The 26,083-nt window shown below is 35.9% G+C and overlaps 1 protein-coding gene across 1 annotated transcript in view; it reads right to left on the bottom strand.

The window, feature by feature from the left end:
- Positions 1 to 347: 347 nt before the first annotated feature.
- AHR (aryl hydrocarbon receptor) overlaps positions 348 to 26,083 on the bottom strand; it is a 62,310-nt gene continuing 36,574 nt past the window's right edge. The window contains exons 3-11 of the mRNA XM_071429126.1: positions 23,729 to 23,844; positions 20,089 to 20,178; positions 18,168 to 18,291; positions 13,868 to 13,998; positions 12,811 to 13,013; positions 11,073 to 11,182; positions 8,715 to 8,856; positions 6,657 to 7,938; positions 348 to 3,454 (exon numbers count right to left, since the gene is read on the bottom strand). Coding sequence (XP_071285227.1) covers positions 3,299 to 3,454; positions 6,657 to 7,938; positions 8,715 to 8,856; positions 11,073 to 11,182; positions 12,811 to 13,013; positions 13,868 to 13,998; positions 18,168 to 18,291; positions 20,089 to 20,178; positions 23,729 to 23,844 — 2,354 coding nt within the window. The 3' untranslated portion in view covers positions 348 to 3,298. The remainder of the gene's footprint in view (positions 3,455 to 6,656; positions 7,939 to 8,714; positions 8,857 to 11,072; positions 11,183 to 12,810; positions 13,014 to 13,867; positions 13,999 to 18,167; positions 18,292 to 20,088; positions 20,179 to 23,728; positions 23,845 to 26,083) is intronic.

The following is a 26,083-nucleotide window of genomic DNA, read 5'->3' as shown; positions in this document are numbered from 1 at the left end:
CTGTTGTAAATTTGGTAAACTGCATAGGGAATTACAGTGCAACATTTGATTTAGCATTACAAACAATTTAAAAGATTATCACGCAAAGCCAAAAGAGCACACAGGAAACAGTAATATTAGCAAATATTATTAGAAATAAACAAATTGTTTTCTTAACTTAATGTCATTTTGAACTAGCAATAAACAGTAAATACCAGTGTAATGTACCAATTGCCAGCTCCAGATCACAAAAAAGAACATGCTTCTTTTCAGCAGCATCAAAGCAGAAATCTGTTCCTGCCTCAGCACTGTTCAACTGTTAATTTACTGTGAGTGAGCAATGAATATAAGAGCCTTCCAACTACTAATTGTGGCTTGCTATTTACAAACTTTATTTATAAACTCATTTTCATGCAAGTATAAAATACTAATTCCATGGACAAATACACATTTGTTCACCACTCTAAATTATATACATTGTATTTGCATCTAATATTCAGAGAAGTGCAAAGTCCACAGTGACGTAAAGAACAAGTTTTGTAAACTATTTTAGATGACAAGCTCTCAAAAGATATTAGTAACCATACAATAAGGTATTTTTTGTATACTGCTGAAATCAAATATTTTTGTAGTAAAAGAACATACATTTCAGCTACATTCAAGTGAATATTTTATTACCATGTATTATGTCTTACAAACTTCAGTGGAGATGAGCAAGAGCGCTACAGAACCATACCTTAACGCAAGAGGTGTATTGCATGGTATGTGCAGGCATAGCCAAGGAGAGAGGAGGACTGGAAAGGAAAACAAGGTAGTAAAACTTGTACAAAAATGGACAGTAATACTGACTAACACTGGGTTATAATCTTACTTATAACAGACCTGAAGGGGTAATAGAGATCCAATTCAGAAACACCTGTGCACTGTAGGTACAGTTTGGTGCAGATCAAGAGTGCACTAATACAGTCAACGTTGTACGCGTAAGATAATGCACAAAATACGCTGATATGCATATAAACAACTAACTTGTTTACATTAAGTAGGGCAGCACTCTCGTAGTACTGCATCCTTGGCACTTAGTGATAGGACAACATGTATTTGGTTTAACTAAATTCATAAACAGGATATATAATGGTTTGTAAGATGGAACACATATATTATCCCTTTCAACCTGGTTTTACAGTATTTTTCCAATTTTCCAGTTCAAATGCAAACATGACACACTAGCTAGATATGGAAGACATTTCAGATGTTGGCTTAAAACACCACCTTCAACTAAAAAAAGACAGAATCAAGGATTAATTCAAATTATAGAAAGTGAATTTGTTACTATTGTCTTGCGCAGAAAACAAAATCTGGGGGAAAAAAGTGGCCTTATAATAAAACCCACAATGCCTTTATGGGCTTTTCCTGAATAGTAAATGCTTCCTTAATGTCCCTTTCATATACGCTAATTTCACTTAAAAGAACTGCTGAATTTATTGATCCAAAAAGTTGTAACTGAGATAGAAGTTTGGCATCATGTATCATATCACATAGAATGGAAGAAAATATGCTCTTCTTCAAAGAAAGCATGTTTCAGCTATGAAAGGATTCCAATTTTAAGTGATTGTCCTTTATTAAACAATATTAACAACTATCTGGAGGGAGCCAATTTACTTTTGCCTGTTTCAAACAAACTGGTAAAATTGCCATTTTACATTATATATAACAAATGTAATAAAATTGTTCTTAACATATAACGATGTAATACTTTAAAATTAACTGTTTAAAATATTTTACAAAGACATTTTATTATATATGAACTATACAACACACAAGAGTATGAAATATTTTGAACATATACACATTTCTGTATTTTTCACGTAGATTATTATTTTGCACCAAACATTGGTGTCTGCAATTTTACAGTCCTCAGTTAAAAGTAAAACAAAACCCCAGAATGTTTAGTGGATATGTTTAGTTTGGGTTTTTTCCTGAAAATAAAGACTATTGCAAGGAGAATTTCTCTAATGATCTTTTTCTTTCCTCAGTTTCATAGTTTGCACAAAGCTTCCCAAATGGATCAACATACACAAGAAGAATAACCTCTCTGTTCTTTGCAGTGCAATTTGCCAGGGATAAAACTGAAACCAAACTGACACTTTCCCCACTATTAACATTGAAAATTGCAGTCAAAATAATGTCAATGCCAATCACTATTGAGATTCCTTTACCCCTTTCACTGAAAATGCAATCCTTTTCAATATCCATTTTAATGAAAATATTTGCATAGAGCAGCCTTGTATTATTTCTAAAGAACATTATGAGCATTTTAACACAAGATAAGGCACATGTTTTTCAGCATTTATAATCTAAAACTAATCCTGAGGATCTGCTCCTCCCCCTCAGCAAAATCTGCTTTTTTAATATACCCTGTATTACCTGAAGAAAGCAGAAAAGCAGTATAGAATAAACTCAAATTCTTTAGCTGAACTAAATTCAGAACATTAACAACTCCTGATAATAGTGTAACAAATCCACAGATGAATTAAGTCACTTTCTAAACAAATAATTGTTTGAGGGAAAGAAAAAAAGATGCAGCCAGTAGCACTGTTGATGTTAGCTAAAAGTTCACATACTAGAGATGACATTTATAGTGAGTTTTGCTAAAATAAGCTCCCATCAGAAACAAGGTAGCTAAATTGTGAGGCACTTAAGGTTGACATGAAAAGGAGGAATGCAAGGGGTCTGTTTCATAGAAAACCTGAAGTTGCATATCATATCCTTGTATTAAGCCTTCTATTAAAGTGCTAGAAATGGAGACTTAAAACAAAAGGATTCAAATACAAAATAAGTGATTACAGAGCTTAGTATGCATTAAAATTAAGCGCTTCTGATTCTCATGAATTTAGAGCTTTTTAATAGTTTTTAAAAAATAAAGTCTGGAAATAATCCACATGTGAATCACCTTCCTTGTGCCATCAATGCTATTTGTAAAGTGCCCAATTATTTTCTAAACAACAAAACCATTTGCCTTATCTTATGTTGTACAGCATGACATAGTCTGTAGTATGTATGTAATCCATACTGCAAGGACACAGTCAGCCTGATGGAAAACAGCACATGCATACTTTAAATCAGAAGATTTAATTCCGCCTGTCATTCTAAGAAGCCAGGTCTTGAATTACATATCCACCCGTATATAGTGCAACCAACCTCATATTCTCAAAATGTAATTTAGCTGTTCAAGTCTGACACTCAAAGAGAGACATATCAAGCTTTTCCTCAGAGCAACCTGATGCCCAGACAAAATCACAGATGGAGCTCTAGATCTGAATCACATAAATCCACTAGATGCCAAATCTGAGAAGGATCTGGGTTCTTTTGGATGATGAAGAGGCTGAAGATGTGTGGCAGTCTGTGCATTACTGATCACATCTAACTGAGAGGGATATGATTCATTTACATTTCCTCCATTGAAACCATTTTGGAACTGGCAGGAAAAAAGAGAATATAAATGGTTAGTATAGGAAACTAATTTATTAATAAGTATTTAAAAATCCTCCTAAAGACACACTGGATGAAATAATCTTAAAATATATTGATTAGCTTTGTTTTTTTAATGATGATTAATGATAATATCATTTGCATTAAAATAGGGACTGAATCATCAGTGAACTTTATCCATGTTGAAGTCAATGGGAGCCCTACTTCTGGCTAAGCAAAGAAATAACTCTACTATCTAAAGTGCAATAGACTTTCTATTTCTAGAAAGTACAGTTTGAGAACTCCTCATTGTCACATCCAGCTGTTACATTTTAAAAGCAACCTATTTACATCTTTCTGTGCCTGCAGTGGGATCCAGACATAACAGCTCCTCCAGGAATGCACATGCAGTCCTATCCATAAGCTGAAGCATACTGTGTGCAATCCACTGGCTGAAATGTTGCAGGGTGGGCTTTTTGACAGTCTTCATATTGACAGTGCCAAGCAAGAGCAATGAATGGCTTTCATCAGTCTTAACATAATTGTTCATAGGATTATTTTAATCACCTAATGTAATGCTTCCTGTCATGCTGTGGACTTTATCTACAAAATACTCCATTCGGTCATGCAAAGAAAATACAACAAAGTATTTTAAACATTTCCATCATCTCTTTGGGAGTAGCTTATATCATAAGTACTCATTCCTTCAAGGTTTGTCTTTAAGAACATGTCTTATACATTCATTCATCCATTCATCTATCAAATTATGCTGGGTATTAGCTCTTTTTTCTTTTTTCCTTCTATGCAAGCATTGAAATTTGACTATGTGCACAATTCTTTGACTGTGCACAATTCTTCTAACTTTTTAACAACAAGGCTATAGCCATGTGAATTTTGTTGTTAATCAAAGCTGACATACTTTTAAGAGTACACACAAGGATTGTTTCTGACAGAAGCAGGTTATTTCAATATTCTTCATTAATAAGATGACCACACTCATTAAATTTTTTAAGAACGCTCTCAACATAGAATCAAGTACCTAGGAAGGTTTCTCCTGCTTAATAAAGGAATACTGATCCTAAACAAGCAGCCAAATAATCACAAGCCTTTCTGTTGTTCTCCATCACTGAAAGGGATTTCAGACTGCACTGGCTATGCTCCTACCACAATTACAAGATAGGCAGAAAGTCAAGGCACATGACCACAACAGACCCTTCTGACTTTCTAATTCCATTGTCTTTTCATGGAGAAATCAATGGGAGTTAGAAGTCTGAAAAGATACCAATCACAGCTTATATAGTGACATCTGTCCTCTCTCTGGACTCCAACCACTGACAGGGATGTGAGTGTGCTAAACCCAGCCACCAAGACAGCCCTGCTTTGGTTTGGCTGTGTGAATGTGGGCTCAGACAGCAGTATCCTATCTGCTTAGTCACACAGGGCTTCTGCTCATGCAGTGCTACTCAGCCCCATGCTGCACAGGAATACCCTAACAAGAGGGGCTGAATTTGCCTCTGAACAACTTAAGTAAGCACAATTTTTCCACAAAGTGGCCTTTGATAATTTTGTTTTACAACAAACTAAAAGTCCTATTACTATTGCATCACAGCATGCTAGTAAATAGGAAGTAATAGACATCATTTTTTCAGAGGTGCTGTCTTAATCACTAAACTTTTTATAGATAGATGTGAAGTAAATGCAGGGAAGAAAATAAAAAAAAGGATCCTAACAAAAATTATTAAGGAAGTGTAACAACAAAATAATCTGCAAAATAAATGCAATTAAAACCAGCCATTAAAAATAAAAAAATGGAATTGCAAATGTAACATTTGTTCAAAACTGATGCATCACATTAGTGCAGCTTTTGTGTAAAGAGTAATGCTTTGTTATTATAAAGACAAACTTGGATGGCCCTGGAGCTGCTCTGAACCCCTATTAAGAAGCACTGAAAGACTAAACACTGAGCACAGCCAGGCAAGGCACAGCCAAGTCGTGCTCAAGTTTGCACAGTGCAGTTTCTCAAAGTCACTTCATGCAATTTCAACCTCAGGGAGAAGCCATTCATCATGCTGAACTGTGCTATAATTTAGGTAAATTTCTGCAATTCTGCAATTGCATTCTTTTCAGCAGTGAAGCAGTTTTAAAAGGGGAATGTTTCGTACTTGTATTAAGAATGTTAAAAATGGATATGCTCCAATTGCATTCCTCACCTTTGTCTTGCATAGGTTAAATGCCACTTAATACTTTAATTCTGTAAATGCTTATGCATGTGCATAAGCATTTGCAGGATCAGTACTCCAGAACATTAACTCATTGAGATAGAATAACAAAAAATAAGAATCATGAGTCTGTACTCTAGCAGCATTAACAGAAATAAAGGGTACCACAGAAAGTACTTCAACAAAGATTATTCAGAATCAGGAACTAGCAATTGAATTTTGTTTCTAAGTTAATTTTACTAATGAAGAACAGTATTTACAACTGCAGTCTGTGCTCAGCCAGGATCCTCTCTTCTATGACTTTTATTGTGCATTCTCTTGGGTGAAAAAGGACCAGATTATTTTACTGTGACTATAACTTTTTCCAACTCTTTTTTCTTCTGCAGTTAATTTAGACAGCAGCTTGAGGAACAAGCTGGCTTTCACTCATAGCAATATATAAAAACTTGGGTTTTGCAGTAACATTGTGTATAGGAGTGAAACAGTTCATATTTCAGGCCATTTTTATGATACTATAATCTAATGCTTTCACTAATCCTAAAATCATTGAGGAATCTGAGTAGCTAGACATATTCACACTTCAAAACCATTTTTTTTGGATCCTTACAACATATTTAATGAAAACGAAATGATATAAGCAAACTCAATTCCTCTATAAAGGGTTTATTAGCAAATTCCAAAACTTGGAATTTGCTAATATATTTGCTTCTATCAGGAAAATTACTGGTATAGTACCACAGACTAGTTAATTCACTCTTGATAAATACTGCTAAAGAGAGCTATCAGACTGCAGGTACACATATATATAAACTTGAACAAATACAACTCTCTTCACTCTAATGAACAAATAAAGCAAAGACATCCACACACTGCTAAGCCAACCATGTCAAACTCAGCAATTCAGTCACAAACTCTGCCCCCCAGCAGTCACCCAAAACAATATAAACTCGATTCAAAGTGCAAGCAGTGCAGCAATGCTGTTTACCATACCTTGTTCCCCAAGGTTTGCTGCTGTTGATCTGTCATCACAGGATCATACTGCATTTGATCCACGCAGCTGGGCTGTGCCTCCTGCGTGCACGGGTACATGGAAACAGCGCCTGCATAGCATGTTTGAGGAGTCAGCATAACTGACTCAGAGTTTATCCCACACTCAAGGTTTTCAGGGACTTGCTGCAAACAACTGAGAAAATCCTCAAAGTTGGAAGAAGCAGAATAGGTCGATCCGTCAAAACCTGCTGCAGAAAAATCCATCTGAGAAAAATTAGAAAGCTGTGGCATCATCGCTGTGGGTTGCTTGTAAGGAACAAAGTCTTGCCTACACTCATAAGGGGAAGTGTTAACTTCTGACTTGTAAGAGAACTCAGATGTACTGGCATGCATGCCAGGGAACATGTATTGCTGGGGCTGCTGCTGTGAGCAGATAAGAGGCATGCCAGAGCTCCAATTTGTGAACATCCCATTGACTTGCATATGTTTCATCTTTTGACACAGCTGCTGTTGTTGCTGCTGCTGCTGCTGCTGTTGTTGCTGTTCCACAAGCTGCTTCTGGTGCTGATGAAGTTGATGTGGATCTAAGTCTTGCTGTACCATGCAACCTTCATTCTGGACCAAGGGCTGCTGCTGGTTACAGTCTGAATATAAGAAGTCAGATTTATTTAAGGAATCCTGAACATAAGTCAGGATTTCATCAGTTATGTTGATGTCCCCAATATCATCCACATCAGATAACTCAGTTTTAAAAAACTCTTCATCCTGCTGAATACACTTTAGATCTTCAAAGTCAATACCCAGATTTTTCATGATGCTGTACAAATCACTGGTTTTGTTATCCTGAAAGAGTGCTGCACTGTCTTCAGGAAGTGGAACAGTGCTGTCCTGGGAACACTCCATCAGCTCCCGTTTGAGAATGTTGTGATTTCCAGCAGGTAGGAGATTGTCTGTCCAGCCACTGCTAACAACACCACCCAGTTCATCCCTACTGTCTGCAAAGAAATTCCGCTCAAAAGAAAGTTTATGTGAGGCTGGAGGGCAGAGATAAACAGACTCATCTTGCCTTAACATGACACCTAGGAGGGAGTTTGGATCCACAGAGTCATCGTGTAGCGCTGCTTTGGCTCCTTTTCCCACTGTGCTTTTACTCTTCGGTTGAGAGGGGTCCATAAGGCTCGACATAGGGAAAGATACCTCATATAACACAGCCTCACCCGTGGCAAACATGAAGGGCAACTTCATGTTACGCTTCCGTAGATGTTCTGCCCCTTCTTCATCTCTGAAAATAAATCAGATATGTAGCATGGTACTGCAGTAATAAACAGTTATTCTGATCTTTTTGTCCCATGGAATTAACATAAAAAATGAACTATTCTATTTGTAGGCATTTTTCGAATTCCTACCTATTCCAGCTCAACTTAGCTGAGTTAAACCAAGAGGCAGATTATGAAATAAGGAGCTTATGACTGTAATACCACATTTACATATTACATTTGTAATTAAATCTAGACAGCATACACCATTTTCTGTGCATTATGGGCTGAAATGAAAACAAGTGGGCTTTGTTCCATGCATTAAGCTTTCCTTGGTATAGCAAGTAAATCAAAACTTGAAGTATCAGTTTTTCTCCATTTTACAGACTCCTTAGCAAAAATTATTTAATCTATTTAACAAGGCTGAGTTCCATTTATGCAGAACTTTGTTCAGTACTAAAATTCAGGACTGAATTTGTTATTTGTTACTCCTACACAACTGCAGCTGGATTTCTCAGGTTTTGCTCATTGGGATTGAATGTGGTGCATGGAACAACTTCATGCTTCTGCTGCTGACCTTTTTCTTTCTAAGAAATACATTTGTCTGAAGTTTTATGCAAAAGAACTATGCCACAAGTTCTGAAATACCAGAATTTTCTACATGTTTGTTAGCAAGAAAGAATTTGGGGAAATTGGAATATAAAGGGTAATAATTTAAAACCAGAAATTCCTTTGTGAATATAAACAGCCTCAAACTACTTTTTAGTTTGGAAGCATACTACTTTATGAACTGGTGACTTACGTAAGAGGTCTTTGCGTGGCAATGATGTAATCTGGTCTTCCATTTTTGTAGACAAGCCGTGCATTTGCCTGCACCCAGGCCCATCGATTTTCTTTGGTTAGAAGCCTAAATACAGTCATTCCACTCTCACCTGTCTTCATCACTAAAGAGTAAGCATACTGTTTACTGTCCAGCAAACAAATCATGAAAACATGCATGTCATGAAAGAAATCCCATCTGTAGAAAAATTTTACAAATCTCATGTCCTCAATCGCCCAATTTGGTGTGGCACTAACGCATTCCCAGTGATTCAGGATGAGTGATCACTTCAAGATGTCTAATTTACTCATAAAATAGAAGTCAAAACTGCAAGATATCTGCTAGAGATTGGTAACTTTCTATATGGGGCTTTGTCCATTATTTCTTCAATAACAGAAATTAATAAATACTAAAACACGTAAATGACAAAAGCCCAAGTCTCTCTCACCCTCATAAAGTGGCTATTACTTTAACATTTACAAAACACATTAGTTCTGAATGCAATCCTTTCACATTTTGACTGGTTTATGCACAGGTCAAATGTGCATAAAAATGTAGCTAAAAATCTTATGCTTCATTCCCACTACCACTAACAATGCTTGATAAACATACTCAATTTTCACAGTACATTTCTGTACTGGGTTTGTGTGGCCAGGTTTTGGTAATGACAGGAGTGCTGCTGGGGTGGCCTCTGTAAGAAGCTGCTAGAAGCTTCCTCCATTTCCAGCAGAGCAAATCCCTAGCAGCACCAAGGTGGACAGGTTGCTGGGCAAGTCCGGGACAATTTGTGATAATGCCTCTGTGATAACATTTGAGAAAAAAAAAGGTTATTGTGTAGATAAAATTGTGGCCAGAGAAGAGCAGGTTGAGAATATGTGAGAGGAACAGCTCTGCAGACACCAAGGTCAGTGAGGAAGGAAGAGCAGGAGGTTTCAGAGCTGAGACTCCCCTGCAGCCCATGGTGCAGAGGCTTGGCCATGCAGAACCATGGGGATGCAGAGATTCATCCACCTGCAGTCCATGGAGAAGACCCATGCCAAGGCAGGTGGATGCCTTACAGGAGGCTGTGAACCCATGGGAGGCCAGTGCTGGAGGAGGCTCCTGGCAGAGACTTGCAGACCCATAGAGAGAGGAGCCCATGCTGGAGAAGGTTTCCTGGTGGAAACTTTTTAAGGCCTTATTTTACTTCTCATTATCCTGCTCTTTTGTTAGGAATCAATTAAATTAATATGCCTAGATGAAGTCTGTTCTGCCTGTAACAGTATTTGGTGAGTGATCTCTCCTGTTCCTTATCTCAATCCATGAACCCTTCATTATGTTTTCTCTCCCTTGTCCAGTTGTGAAGGGCAGAGATGGAGAGGCTTCGATGGGTGCCTGGCATGCAGCCAGGGTCAACCCATTAGAGTCATTTTGGTGCCAAAACCCAGGATCATGAGGATGTTGAGATAAGGATAGCAACCAGGAGAGGCAGCAGGCAAAACAAGTACTGAACAATCTTAGAGAGTAAAATTATAATTGGAAAGTTTTGTTGTAATTGTGGTGAAGGGATGGGGTGAATTTTGTGCAAATTTTCCTTTTTTGTTCTGTGTTGTGATGAAGTTATCTTGGTTTTTGTGTGGGGAGCTATAGTTTATTTTGTCTGGTTTTGTTGTTCTAAGTGAAGGTTGTGTGATCAATGTGAATTTTAAAGATAATTCTTAAATACGTGATTCACAGAGGCAAGAGGTGGAAGTAGTACAATTGCTCAAAATCCCTGCACTTCTAGACAGAAAAGCTAAATAAAACGTATTAGGAAAGTCTAAGAATCTAACAAAAAATCCTTGCTACAAAACCTATCTTTTTAATTTTAATCTTAGCATAAAAAATGTAGCAAAACCACTTTTAAGACAAAGTTTCAAACCATTCAAGTTGCATCTCCTTCTACTCTGGAAGCATCTCTTTTTCTTTTTGAAAGAAAACCACTGATAAGCAACGGTGACTGAACTACACCTGAAGCAGAAAATGTGTTTAAATAGGCTGAGAACAACCTGCTGAGGGGCATTATGCAATTGTCTATGAGGGGATAAGAGAAAAAAATTTGAACTTTTCAAGAGAAGTCAGTAGAAAAGAAGTAACATAATATTCTGAAGATGATTCTGTAAGCTCCGAAAATAATTCTGTTATAACTAGCAGCAAAAGTAAAAAACAGAGTCCTCTAAATAGTTATACATCAGATAGCTGGTGCTTATTTCCTCAACACTATACTTCTTTCCATAATTGTTACTTAAACCAGCTCAAGCTGCCAAGAATCAAACCCAGAAATGTTTGATGTTACAGCCTTTTTTAGGGGACGAAACTTACTTCGGATGTGATTTTCAGCACAGTAAAGCATGTCAGCTGCATGAATAAACTGGTATCCTGTTCCTCTCATACACAGCTCTGCTTCAGTGTATCCCAGGACAATTTTTCCTCTGGAAGATAAAACCAAAAAATTGCAACATGGCTGATGAAGCAACTCACAGAATGAACGTCAGCAAGTTAATTATGGCAAGAATATTTCAGATGCAAGTGCTAACTACAGTTTGTTGGTATAGCAATTGTACACGGAAGCAGAACAGCTCCAATAAAACATAGAGTCAACAAATCATAAAACTTTAACTAGTCTGCCAGGTTGCCTTCAGTGACTAGGACTGGGTTCACAAAACCATTAGATCATAAAAAAAGAGTGGATGCCTACAGCCAGACTCTCAATTCCATACAACTGAACATATTCACTCCTAGCAGGCAGCTCCCATTACTTCCAAAGAAAGACACTGTTTTCTTAGCCCTGCTTCTTATCATTTACCTATAGGTGCTTGTATGCAGAATTAAATAGGGGTTTAACTTCAGTCATTTAAAACTTCTTGCTTGAATTAGAATTTTTAGTAGCTTAATGTATCTCAGAACTACATCCCCTTTGCTTTTGAGTGGTATGAGACCCCTGTGTTTGCATTTAAACAAGGTATGACTCAGAGGACCACTAGCAAGAGTCATGTTTGACCCTGCAGCTAAAATTAGAGTACTTTACTAGAGGCTGGGGGGATGAGACACTTAACAGAATTCATGTGATCACTGTGAGATACCTGATAAAAAGACATAGTCAAAGAGAGATTTATTTAAACAGGATTTGAAACAAAGACATGGAGATGCAAAGACAAAAGGTAAAAAAAAGGGGGAAAGTAGAGATGAGGAACAATATACATAAAAGTATTTTTTTCAAGAGAATAAAAACATCAAACAGAGAAAATAAACACTTGTGTTAACATTTTTTTGTTTTTTACTTGTATCAGCTTAGAGAAATAAAACATTTTGGTCTCTCAGTTGACAAAACACCAAGTAATTTAATCCTATCCTGTAAGTAGGCATGGAAACCCATGTGAGAGACTCCACTGAAAATGAAAGAATTGTTGGTCAAAAATAGGAGGGAGAGGAGAAGGAAGGAGACCAGAGGCTCTTATTTTGATAAAAAAAGCATCCTAATGGGTTTCTTGCTGTGTTGAAGCATAGTAACATTATTTTGATCTGGTACTGCAGAGGTGCTTCCAAATTTTACATAGAGAAAAGAATGGTTTGGATGTGGGTAAAATCATAGTATAAAAAAAAGTATTTAAATTCTGTTGAAGGAAAATACATTTCCATTGTATTTTACAAGTATTTGAAATGAAGGAGAAATGTGGAATGAAATTAAACACTTGCTCTATCAGTTCTAAAACCAAATTTCAAACCAGATTTAATATGAAACTTTTCTTCTTCCCTAATTCATTAGTATGCCGTCTTTCAGTTTTTCTATTTTGCATTGGTTTTGCAGGTTTTTGCTTTGTTTTTCTAACAACTGAGAGTCAGAGAGCTGCATGCCATTTCAAGGAAATAGACTATGGCAAACCCATTTCTCCTTACCTGATAGCAGGGCTGGAGAGAAAAACTTCAACAGCTTCTGAACTGCCATCACTGAAACAGTTTATATACCAAAAGAGTAGCCTGCTTTATGTTTCAAATACATACCTGAAACCTATTTCATTGGCAAATTATTAGACAATTACAGAGAATAATTTACACCTACTTTGCATCACAGCCAGTGGGTGTGAAATCCAGTTTGTGTTTAGTTCTAAAGATGAAGTTTTTGGTTCGTATCTCAAGGATGGATGGTGGCTGCAGGGGAGTAGCTACTGCAAACAGTGCAAGCTGAGGAGACAAAGCAGCACCATCCTTCCCTTTCTTGTTTTGTCCATGGAGAAACTTCAATCGTCCTTGAAAATTCATAGCCTTAGGATGAGGAAAAAAGCAATTGTTACATGCTGGAGATATTTAAAAGCAAGATATTTTTGTTATGATGTAAAATATGTATTTTTCATTTTTTTTAAGATCCATCAGATTCAAATGTTATAGGATGGCATACATAAAAGTTAGCTAACAAGTACAGAACACTATTGTTATACCCCTGACCATGTCACTTCAATATCTACTAATAAACATACTGAAAAACTAATTAATGGGAAGATTATTCTGTAAAAAACAAACAAAAAAAAACCATATAGTATCACATATCAGCTGGGGCTTCTAATATTCTAATGAACATACATGCATATAATTATAGCATTAGTTCTCTTGCAAATTTGTATATTCAATTTTGCAATTCTAAAGAAATCTATTTTGTAAGATACCACATAGGGGGTGATAAACCCTTATTTGTTTTAAAATAGAAATAATTTACTAACAAAAAATGCATTAAAAAGAGCAAGCAAAAACTTTTCCAAATAAGGAAAAACTATGGTCATCTTAATTATCATAATTTATTGCATCTCAAGATACTCAACTTGCTACAAGAAAATACTCTGGTAATGCATTTTAATCTACAAATCACACAGCATTTTACAAAAGTAGTTGCTTATTTGCATTTCATTGAGGAAACTTGGCCATGAGAGAGAACTTGCACTTGTGGTTGTGACAGCAATCTTAAGGGGGAGTCATTCAGTTCACTAACTGAAACATTGTGGCTCAAGCAGACCAGATAGCTTTGGAGACTTACAAATAAACTAAGTTGCTGCACCTCTTGTTAAGAGGTGCAGATTTCCAACTTTTAAGCATATGTGGAGGTATTTATGTAACTCCATACTCACCAGGAATCCAGATGAATTATCCAGGAGGCATCGTAACCTGCAGATGAAATTCCTTTCCATAAAGGAAGAATTCTCTGGAGGAAGTTGGTCTGGGTTATAATAGGTTGCTGGCTGTGAAAAGCCATTATCTCCTGCAGGAAAGGATTATTTTTAGAAGAACACCTAGAGAAGGCTATCTATAACAAACGATCTTCCTTCTCATAAACAAAGCATTAGGTCGTGACCTGAGCAAGAACAATGTAAACTGGAAACATCCTCACAACCCATTATTATTGTAACACTGAGGTTAAACATCAATTCTTCTGATGGGATTATGTTTTACAGGCTATGGTATTTAAAAACTGAATGCAATTTCAGGTTTTGGGTTTTTTTTTTTTTTTACATTGGGGCTTTTGTTTGTTTGGGTTTTTAATTCATTCATTATTTTATCAACAGCCTAGATTCTGGATCAGTTGCAAAGAGCAGAGTTCTCAGCAGAGAACACACCAGTGTTTCTACAATGGTAGGATCTCCAAAAAGGCACAGCAACTGCAGGAACTTCAAGTATTCAAAAACTCAGTATCAAACTGTGAAACTTACTTTCCAGACAGCCAGGTGAAAGCAGGAGTAATAAATAAAAATCAGCAACTTTAGGAAACCACCACAAAAAAATCAGCATTTTTCTCCAATGAAGGCAAAATGAGCCTACTAAATAGTGAAAATATTTCTGGGCTCTGCTGATCAAAACACCATAGCTACCTCTCCAGGTGTACCTGGAGTTCTTGTGCTTTGCAGTTGTTTGTTTTACAAAATTCTCAAAACCATGATTGTTAACTAGGATAACAACATGGTATCCTTCCACCTTGTCAGGACAAGCATTTGCTAAGTCGTATTTACAAAACAAACTTAAACATTTGGAATATAAAGTAAAACCAGAAGGTAAATCAATAAACCTCTGATAAAATACATATGTTCTACATGAGACTATACACACAGAGATACCAGAGCATGACTACTCACAGCAAATTTAGCAAAGCAATCGTGTTTGCAATACATATAAAAAACCAGCCATACCCCAGGAATTCATACATGCAGAAAATTGAGAAAAATCCAGCTTAAAAAGACATTTTATAATAAAATAATCTTTAATTTAAAAAAATAGTCCATGTACTCTTAGAGAACTGATTATCCAGTATGGACAAAATAATACTACAGACTTTAAGAACCCATATTGACTTTTCAGACATGGAGATGAGGTCAGGGAGAGCATGTCACTTAATAACACACCACATTATATTTTCTGGAATATAATTCTGTCTCATGAACAGCTGGAAAAACTTACAGATAGGCTCAGAGGTTAGTATACTGGCAAAACAAACCCAAAGTTAAACAAATCATTACCAAAAGCCAGTTCTATTTAACCTCCTATGAATTCAAGGGACTGCATTGGAGCCAAATGAGATTGCTGATATCTTACCAATAGGCCTTCCAACCTAAGGCCATCTAAATCCTACAAGTATGCTGAGTTATCTAGCTTTTCAAATAAAATCAGGAGATATCTTTTTTTTTCTTAAAAGAACTGCTATGCAAGGTCAATTTTTGCTGAATAAATGTCAAGATATGGAGAAAAAGAAACTTTTTTCTGTTCTAGTTGGTAGATGAAAAGGGATAACCTGAAATTACAGCCATCTAAAGAACTGTATTGGCCAGTCACCATTATGAGCAGATCCCACAGGCAGACAAACTCAGGTATTTGTAGTCCAAGTCAGTTATCATATAACTTTGAAATTACAAAATAAGAAATTCCCACACTTGTCATATGGACAGTTCGCAACAGACAAAGCAAACTTCCTTACTTGCTACTGCTGCAGTTTTTTTATTATAAATTGCTTAACTGACAGTGAGAATTTTCAACACTTCTGAGATGGTCCTTCTCTAGGAAGCTCTCTGAAGAAGCAATAATTATGAAAAAAGAGCATGAAGGAAACAGTATGCAAATCCTAAATAATATTTCAAAAATGCCAACTCTGGGTGCAGAGGTAGTACCCAATAAGCAGTGCCAGGGTTTCTGCTGCCAGCCTTGGCACTGTTAGGTGTGTCCTTCAGCATTTCCACCACAGGAGAAACTCAGTGTTATCCTTTGGGTAAATATAGAGATGAAATTTGAAGGTTCAGCAAGTCCAGCTGGCTGCTGTGGAGTTTGTCAAGTTCCATAGTAAAATGCACAGTTCCCAAGAGTGAGCAAAGCTGTTGTGAAAGAAGTGGCTCCCAACAGGAGGGGAACAGAACTCAAAACAGGAGGCAGTGGGTTTCAAAACTGAGCCTCCTACACTTGTGAAAGCAACACTGCTGCACTTTTCCAGGCAGACAGAAGGCAGGAAGGTTTTACTGCCAGGATCTTGAAGTGACTCACTGTAAGAAGGCAAAGAATCCTACAGAGCATCTACAATCCCTAGAGCAAAACTAGCAGTTAACACTACAGGGGTTAGAAGCCATATCCCTCACAAAGTTCCCACCAGATCTCATCAATCCCATGGAGCAACGTGCAGAACATGCAATGCATTAAGTGCTTGCCTTTAAACTCAAGACCAGCTGGTTGCGCAACACACCAAGTTCAAAAGATAATCCAGACTTAATGCCCCAAAGCAGATATTTGGGACTGAAAAAATCAGAATTTTGCAAACTTCTCTGGGAACAAGTCAAGGACCGGGAGGCATGTCTGGGAAGCACAGTAACAGCTGAGGAAACCAGTGGTCTAGCAGCATACCAGAGTACTGAGTGAGAAATAACTAGCCCAGGCTAACTGAAGCAGAATCAGTTCCCAGACTCAGGATGGAATCTGTGTCTGAGTCTGAGATATCTATAAATATCTACATAATGCCAGCTGAATGTATTAAAAAAGAAATGGATTAAATTAGCAAAAACGGAGGGGATCCTTACAGTCATAGCATTATCCTTTGCTATAAATCTGAATTCAGTTTAAAATCCTCAACATCCAAACATTTTATGCCACTTGAGGCTCAAAAGTCATCATTGAATCATAGAATGGTTTGAGATAGAGGAGACCTTGGAGATCACCTAATTCCAACCCCCCTGCCAAGGACAGGGACACCTTTCACTAGACCAGGTTGCTCAAAGACCCATCCACCCAGTCCTTGGATGCTTTCAGGAATGGGGCACAATTAGCAGCTTTTAGCAAGCTGTAAACACTACATACAAAACAAAAAATTGTTTGTAATCCTGCTCAGTACATCCTAATGTTCAGTCAAATCTGAGGCCAATCCAACCTGGTGTCATTCTTTTCAAATAACTTTTTCTAAATTCATATGCACTTGCTTAAGGTCCATAGAACACAATTTCATTCTGAAGCAAGCAGGATGAAAATTTGGTTTCTGAGAACTGTACTCTTTGCTGTACTGAACTCTACTCTTACCTAGCTGTGCAGTGGACCTGAGGAGATTGATCTAGAGATGATGTAACAACGTTGACTGCTAAATGAAAAACTGAAATATACTGAGGTGTGTTACAAACACAGTAATCTTTCTCTACTAAATCACAGCATTTCCATGCTCTTTTTTTTCAATTACTTAAAGATTTATTTTAAAATATGGACTTTTTATGGATTAATAAATGCCCTATAATCACGTCACAGTAACAGAAGTTTTACCTACGTGTTTAAACAACTGTTGTGCAAAGGGAGCATTAAAATGGAGCAGTTGTCTCAATGGCTTTGTTGTCATTGTGATGCAGGCACATGCTTCCTGGATTACACATAACCTGCACCTACACATCTTTGCTCTGACACACATGCAATATATTTCACCTTAGCTGTTTCTCAATATAGCAGCTCACTTAAGCATCAGCCAGTAACATGTGACAATTCTGCTCTAACATGCACACCTCTTGATCTTAAAGGCTCATCTATTTAATGTTTTATTTCTCTTCCCCTTTTATCTCCAAGAGAAGGGCTGCTCTATGTGGCAATGAATGCACTATTCCCTACAGTAACACTGTAACTAGCATATTCTTGGACCGATCAGTCTAAGAAACATTGTCACTTATATGCCAAATTAAAGTCTTCCAATTTAAAGTATAATTAGTACTTTAATACAATGAATAACAGTGCATATTTAAAGTGCAAAAAATAGTAATTCTCACTGTCGACTAAATGTGACCATAAAATGCAAATAAATTTGAAAGATGCTATTTCTTCCTTTATTAATCTAAAATGATCTATTTTTTTTTTTTACATAGACAAATTAAAAAAAGCCCAAAAAGCAAACAACTAATCTGACAGGCAAAAAATAAATTCTGTTCTCACCTTGTACACTTGGTCCAGAATCTCCTGACTGGGCAGGATTTAATGCCCAATGTAGCTGTCGTTGAAACTCAGGTCTGTCTTCTGTGTGAATCAATTCAAATACACTCTGGTGTATAATATCTGACTGTGAACAAAAGGAGAAAGGTGAGAGAGAACAGCAATAAGGAAATTATATCACAATATGGTACAAGTTGTCTGATCAACAACACTGTTATGGATATAGCAAAATCCACTGTGCTCAGGGATAAATACATACAATCACATGCAGGCAGCAAAACTTCATGAAACAATTTTTAGCAGCACAGAGAACAGCTCAATTACACACATGACTATGAACATGGGAAACTAATAAAAAATATTGCCTTAGAAAAAGAAGTTACATTATGTCAACTATTTCTTTACCTTCTTCTACCTAAGAAGGCCTGGAAATGCTATGCTTAGGTTGTGTTTAAGTTATTTAATTTCATATGGTAAATAAAGTATTTACCAGGCAGTACTTGACTTGACCCACTATAGGTGCTACAGGAATAGAAAAGGAGCTAAAGACTCTGAACCAAACTACCAAAACTAAGCCAAGCAGATTATAAACAGTGAATTTGCTTGCCTGAAAGCTTTGTCACTTCCTAAGGATGCACTAAAACATGTAATTATGAAGCCCTTATTCCAATACCAATTGTGTGGTTAGGAATGTGATCTAAATGGCAAAGGCTCAAGAGCAAGGATTAGTGCTTAAAGGAATTTAAGGTGGAAAAAACCCCATCCAAAATAGTCAAGAAAAGACTCAGTTGACTGACAAGAGTTAAGATCCTGGTTTTTGGCATGTTTCAAAAACCCAGCCATTATATAAACAGAAAATACTTAAATAAAACATAGATCTAATGTAATTGAGATGAACTGCCAGAAGCAGAAGCCTAGGTCAAATTTTGCTATGACAAATTTCACAAAACAATCAGTATTTTCCAGAATAAATTGCCAGAAATGCTAATCTTTCTAACTTTACGACTTTATTTCTATATCATGCACCTGATTTACTAGCATTACTTCATGAATGTTATGCCCAATTTATTTTCCAATCTTTTTTCTTTTTTTATTCCCCAGCACTGAAGTAATACGTAAACCCAGGAATAAAAATGGGGTTTTTTAAAGTATTTTCTTTTACACAAACTTTCCCCAATCTTTTATCAGTTACCTGAAATTGCAGACCAAGCAAGGTTTCTTGCTGTTTTGAGACAACAGCTGAATCTATCAATATGCAGTATTCATGGATATACTTTGAGAACTAGTAACTATCATCTTCATTCCATCATCTTCCCAAAAAGTAATCCCAGAAGTTTTCTAACAAAGGCAGAATTTGCCTGCTATGCCTCAGTCTTTAGTACTTTGGCACCTGGTTTTCAAGCCAAATGAAATCAGCCATATGCAATCTGCACCATAAATAGTAAAACACAAATGCTTGTCTTGAAATTAATAATTAAATAAATAAACATGAGCAAGAGGACAAATTCCAAAAATAGCAAAATCAGCCACTTGATGTTTATAAATCTCAAGGCATATGGAAATAATTTTTCATGAAAGGTTTCTATTAAAATAATTACCTTCCCACTGAATTATGTCTCACTCAGCATCATAAACTGGGTAACACCACAGTATAAATTTCAAACAGTTGTTCCAGTAAAGAATAATTAAGTGTGAAAATTTCCTATCTTGCCTAACTCAACTTTGGAAATTATATTCCTGTTGTGCTTGGCCTGACATCCTGGCTATGGAAGATGATAGAAAATATGGTTTCAAAGTAATTCAAGCTAAAGTACCTAACTGAGAGTTTTATTACAAAAAATTTTAGGACCCTAAATATGAACACTGATGTTCCCTGAAATTAGGCAAAACTTTTGAAAAAAATAGAAGAAAAAAATAAACTTACTTGTTGGAATCCCAAGTAGTCTTGGATAGTAGAAGAGACATAAAACACCAGAGCATCTGCTGTAACAACTAACACAAATCCATTTAATGCCTGGGGAAGAAACACAGCAATCTGTCAGCTTCAGAGATAAAATTCCAGACAATTATTGTGTCTCTAGTTCTACCTATACTGTAGTCCCCTAATAAAATGTGAAGCATGCAAAAGCACATCATTATCTGACAGCACAAACAGGATTCCCCATTGCATCTCTCTACAGCCTAAGTGTTAAAATGAAGAAAACTGGATATAATTAAAAAAAAACCAAACTTTATATTAAAATTCAGTGGAGAAGACAATACGTGTTGATGACTTTTCAATACCCTTGACTGAAGAAGACAAAGGACATATATGAAGAACTATAAGTTTATCTAACATCAACCACAGTTCACAGTGTTTGTGTGGCTCAAGCCTTGGTACCCCCAGCTGCCCACAGCACAAACGAGAGCCATGTCACAAACCCAGTCCCAAAATCCATTCTATTCATAGTGCAGACAGGCCACTATGGACAGGAAATCAAGCTATCAAGATCCCCTATATAGTCCAAGAAAACATTTTATAGTTTACTTAAAATAGAAAACCTCTGCAAAAGCAGACTGTTGCAAGTAAACAATGTTTTTGAAGAGATTTCCCCCTCGGTGGAGCAGCAGACCAGGCGGCTCCACACTCAAAGTCATGCAAAGGGCATTTATCTGAACTCCCAATCAATAGGGTCCACGGCAATTGTTGTGATAGCAAACAGTACATTTGTGACTTGGCAGCTCATCTGAAAGGTGCCGATTTACTTCTATGGATCTCAGTCAAGATTTAACAAAAGGCAGTCTCTAGGGGCTGGATTGAGTATATTGTGCCACTTAATTTCCTCAGCTGCATTCAAAGGCAAATTTGGCCAGCATACTCAAAACCATTTTTTAAAAAAACCTCTTTATTTATGCAGAATTTTTGTACATAGAAAATGTGAAGTAAGTGAAGGCTGTCGTATATCTTACTGCAAAGTAATAATATACTATAATATAATATATTATTATAGTATAGTATACTATACTATAATATATTATTACTACAAAGTAATAATATATAAATGAAATATCTTGTTAAATGACTGGTCTTTAAATGCTGTGAACCACTCCAATTTTATGTGTAGATATTATTTAATCTACTCTAATAAACAATTGTTAGCTCTATAAAAACTCCTTACAAGTTTAGTAAATTTTACATGAATAAAGAATGAGATAAAAAATCAATAATAATCTGAAATGAAATAGCATGGCCAATCCAAGAAATGTCGAGTGGTTACACAGAACCCTTGGTTTAGATGAAGCTCACAGTAATTCCATGGCTGCGGAATGCCGCAGTGGCAGGTGCTCGTGTCCTCTGCTGACCTGTTCTGCAGGGCATCTCACCTCAGCTGCCTGACACAAAACATCTGCAAGCTGCACAGCATCTAACTTTGTCTCAAATCTTAAAATTGGTTATTCTGGTCCATTTCATACAGAGCTACCTACACTTTCTGTGCCTGGAATTCAATCATATTTTGCACTGGCCCTGGTACACAGTTCATCTCGAAACAGGATTGTTACTGAGATAGCAATATGCATTACTAAAGCCAAAAATTCTGTAAAATGCATACATCTGGATAGACCAATAAGTGGGAGATGAGTTCTGATGGAGGTTTTTGCAAGATGCAATCCAAAAGTAATTATCTGAAAACACATAATGAAATTTCTCAGTGAGTTCATTATTCTGGAGAACTGAAGATGATATTTGTGCCTCTAAAAATACTCTCAATGCTCCAAACTAAAGAGGTAGTTACAAAATTGTTCATTATTATTGAGAATTAAGTTTTAAAAATTTCTTAAAGGTCATCATTTTTCTTGCACTTTTTTACAATAAACTTGCTTGGGCTGCAATGGACTTTGTATTTTAAATAAGAATTTTAAATAATTTAAATAATTTTAAGGGAAATTTAGCTTGCTTTTAAGAAAGGCACATTTACGTATTTGATCTCTGCTTCCACAATATATTGAATTGGTAAGACAGTTTCTATGTTGGAAATTAAAGACAATTTTCTTTTTGTTAAGAAGCAAGCAAGAACAACTGATGAACAAATAAAAGCAAATACAAACAATAAAGTGTTTATACATATCACCTTGGAAAAACCAAAAAAAGTAGGGAGATAATAAAAGGAAAATATTCATCATCAGTTATCATTTATTCACCTGTGTAATGCAAAATACTTCTGAGCATAAGTGGAAGGGAAGGACTTTGACAGCATTTACAACTTACTGCTTCCCACTATCTTCTGGAAAATTCCCAGATTCATCACACTCATGACTTGTTATATAACCTAAGAAAACTCTATCTACATATTCATTCTCATAAATTTTTTCACATATATAAAATATTTACAAAACAAACTCATTTAAGAAATTTGGTTCATTTACTTCCCAAGAGGGGCAGAATTTTCAGTAATAACTATATCACTCACTTAATTTTTTTGCTGGAAAAGAGTTCCCTCATATAACTTCCAGTCAGAAGTCATAACCGCTCCCCACTATATTTCAGATTAAATAGATGCCTCCGATATAAACTGTATATTTTTGCTTTTTAGGTTCTTTCCTGCTTAAAAGAAAGCTGCTCATTGGTAGTAACTCCACAACAGTTCTTTGTCATACTTTATTAAGGTTAGAAAATGAAATAAATGTCCTAGTTTTTTTAGTTGCTTAGAAAACAATTTTCAATTAGCATCAATTTAAAATAGTTGTTTTGTGGGATTCTAAGAACCTGTTTTCATTTCTAGTCTTTGAACACTCAAATTCATTTTGTTTGAAGGAAACAATTGGCTCTGACTGAATGATTTGCCATTTTTGATAGATACATCAGTGAGGAACCTGTGTAGAAGACAGACTAACAACATATTTCAAATGGAGCTGCAGGTCTCCATAAAATCCATTCTGTGAAACTAGAAAGAACATAGTAATACCTATATTTGTAATTTCTTGAGTTTAATCTGGACTTGGTAGTATAGAATTATCCATAAGCTTTGACACTCTAGGATATTAAAACAGGCTAGACAATTTAAAAAAAACCCCACAGTTTTAAAATAAATATTTTCCATTAGTTCATATAAAAGCTATTCAAAGTATTTTAAAATTTGTCCTGAATCTACACTATGTATGCTGGGTTCTTTCAAACCACTGAGGAAGCAAGATCTTTCGTCAAGCCCAAGGTCTTTGAAGTTGAAAATTGTTTCTTTCAGAAAATTAGTCACCAAATTTACAGTAAATCAGTAACTTATCTGTCCCTTATACAAACTGTTCCTTTATATTAACATCTTTACTAACAACAGATGCAAAGACACAGGAACCCCCCCAATAAATTACTTAGAAATACTGAAGAGGAGCCCATATTCTAACATACACTCTAAAGTCCCTACTACCAAAAAAAAAAAAGCAGGATAATATTACCCTAAAGCAAATGAGGAAAGAATTTCACAATAAGAAAACTTTTTCTATCTCATCACTGAGCATCTAGTATGGTAAATACAGGTGTTTGGTTTTATAAAATTTAAATCTTTGAAAAATATGTCCATTGCAAAACATACCTGCAAGAGGAGTTCTCCTTCCAGGATCTGCATCCCTTCTCCACACTTTCCTGTTCTAGAGGTTTCCTGAATGCCATTTCTTTCTGGTCTGGTAGAGCTAGATGATTTCAGAGCAACTAGAACAAAGAAAAGAAAAAAAATTGAGTGATCTTTGAAAGGCTCCATAGAAATTTAGGTAATGATCTGCTATTTTGTGTAAGAAAAAAATGTATTTAAATATATGCATTTTTATATATTATAAATACAATCTAATGAAAAATTTTTGTTTCCATATCAAACTTTTTCCTTACCTTAAGAGTGAACCCTCCAATTTTGTCATCTTTCTCTTTTCTATATATAATACTTTCACAACAAAATCATTATTCTTGCAATCAACCCAAGTCTCATTATTTTATACCTTTTCTCCTTCTTGTCCTTCTCTTGACTATAAGACTCACTTCTAGTTTGTCACTCATGTGACAAATAAAGGACATTTTTGTTTTCATAGACCATCCTCCTATGATGGCAACAACTCTATGTTAAGGTAGGGAAACACTTGCACTTATTCTTATCCCACCTAATTTCAGACATCAAACTATGGTTCATCAGACAGGTAAAGCCTGCTCTAGACCTAAGGCTCTCTTCAGGGAAAGGAAGGAAAGAAACATGAACCCTAAATTCATGGTACATAGTAAAAAATCCCAACAAAACAAAGAAAGGAATTTCAAACAAAAAGATGTGGACATTTTCTGTCATAGTTAAATTTTAACCTTTTAAACAACTCTTTCCAACTTCAGATAAAATACTATAACAATGAATCATCATTATTCAGATCACAAATATTTCTAATTGAAAGAAAAAATTACCCAATATCTAAGAAATGAAGAATCAGATCATATTGCTGTGAAGTTCCCAAAAGACATTCCCATCTCTGCATCCTTCTAATAAAAAGGATGCTGTCAAATAAAACTACATACTCAAAAATCATCCATAACTCAGAATTTTCTTACTCTTCCCTGCTCCAAAAAAGAGGAGGAAAAGAAAGAAGTCTTCAAATCTGAAATTAGTCTGAGTAGGTCTGTAGTGTCTAAACAGCTTCAAATTACTTGAGCAATTGTACCTTAAACCTTTACCATAAAATTAAAGGCCACCACCTCCCAGCCCCAAAATGCCTATGATGCAAAGCAAAGGGAAATTTATAATAGAATAAAACTTATAAAAACAACTGCACTTCTGTAAAATACAAGTTTCTCATGATGATGGGATATTCAGCCTAAATTTCAAATGTTTTGAATCTGCTGAAAACCTTTATTTTTCCCTTGTTCAGAACTTTATTCAAGAATCCTGAAGAACTTCTGTTCACTCACTTTTAAATGACATTAAATTATATTTTACACTATATATATATATTACCTGAAGATAAATGATGTCTTTCCCATTTTTTTAAGCTATCATGGTAGCTAAGAACTTTCAAGCCAGACAGTTTTCATTAAAATATACCTCAAAGGCACCACAGAGGAAAAATGTGTTTTAAAGAGACATTAACTGATTAATCAGATCAGAAGGTATTTAAAGGTTTGCTTTGAAATTAAAACCCTAATGCTGTTTTTCCTACAAGGTAGTAAAAATGTCCTGCAACAGGCCACAGGGAGGTACAGTCACAGCAAATTCATGTGAATACATTACAAAGCCATTTTTTTTCTAGCATTATTTCAAAAGTATTTATATATAGAATATTCACTAAACATCCCTGAAGCCAAAAGGCAGTAGAAGAAAATGTTTTAAAATGTATCATATATGATTATTGAACAAGTCTAAATTTAGCTGTGAAAGCTGCAAGTAAAGATGCCTTATCACCCTTGCCATTCTTGAAAATACTATATGTTATTAAATACAAGTGAGTTTTTTCTTTTATAATGTCTGATAGGGTTAAATACTGTCTGAGAGATAAAATCCATCAGGGTTCCTGAGCTAAAACATAGCCAATGTGTTGGTGGCTATATTCCTCCTAACTTTCAAGGTGCACAAGAGGTAAGTGTGAATTTAAACATTTTCCTGAATTGGTATCTGCACCTTTTGCAGAAATCAGAATGTGCATGGAATCAAGCTGTTAACAACTAAGGCACATGGAAAATCGCCAATTGAGATTAGTGAAAATGGAAGATACAGTGGAAATTAGAGCTGTATATCCATAGTTTGGTATGCAACTCATGAAAAAAATGAAAGAAATCCAAATTTTCCCTTTTCTGACAGATAACTCACAGGCCTGTCAGTGCCTGCTACAAGCCACCCAAGTCCCTGGCACTGAACAATCCCAGATACCAGGATGCACACTTGCAATGTGTGCTTCTACACTGTCAGAATGAAGGCCACCAG

This window comes from Agelaius tricolor, unplaced genomic scaffold, assembly GCF_023055355.1.
Source record: "Agelaius tricolor isolate 1412-34295 unplaced genomic scaffold, bAgeTri1.0.p SCAF_6, whole genome shotgun sequence".
Taxonomy (NCBI): domain Eukaryota; kingdom Metazoa; phylum Chordata; class Aves; order Passeriformes; family Icteridae; genus Agelaius; species Agelaius tricolor.
This window is presented reverse-complemented; position numbering and strand designations above follow the sequence as displayed.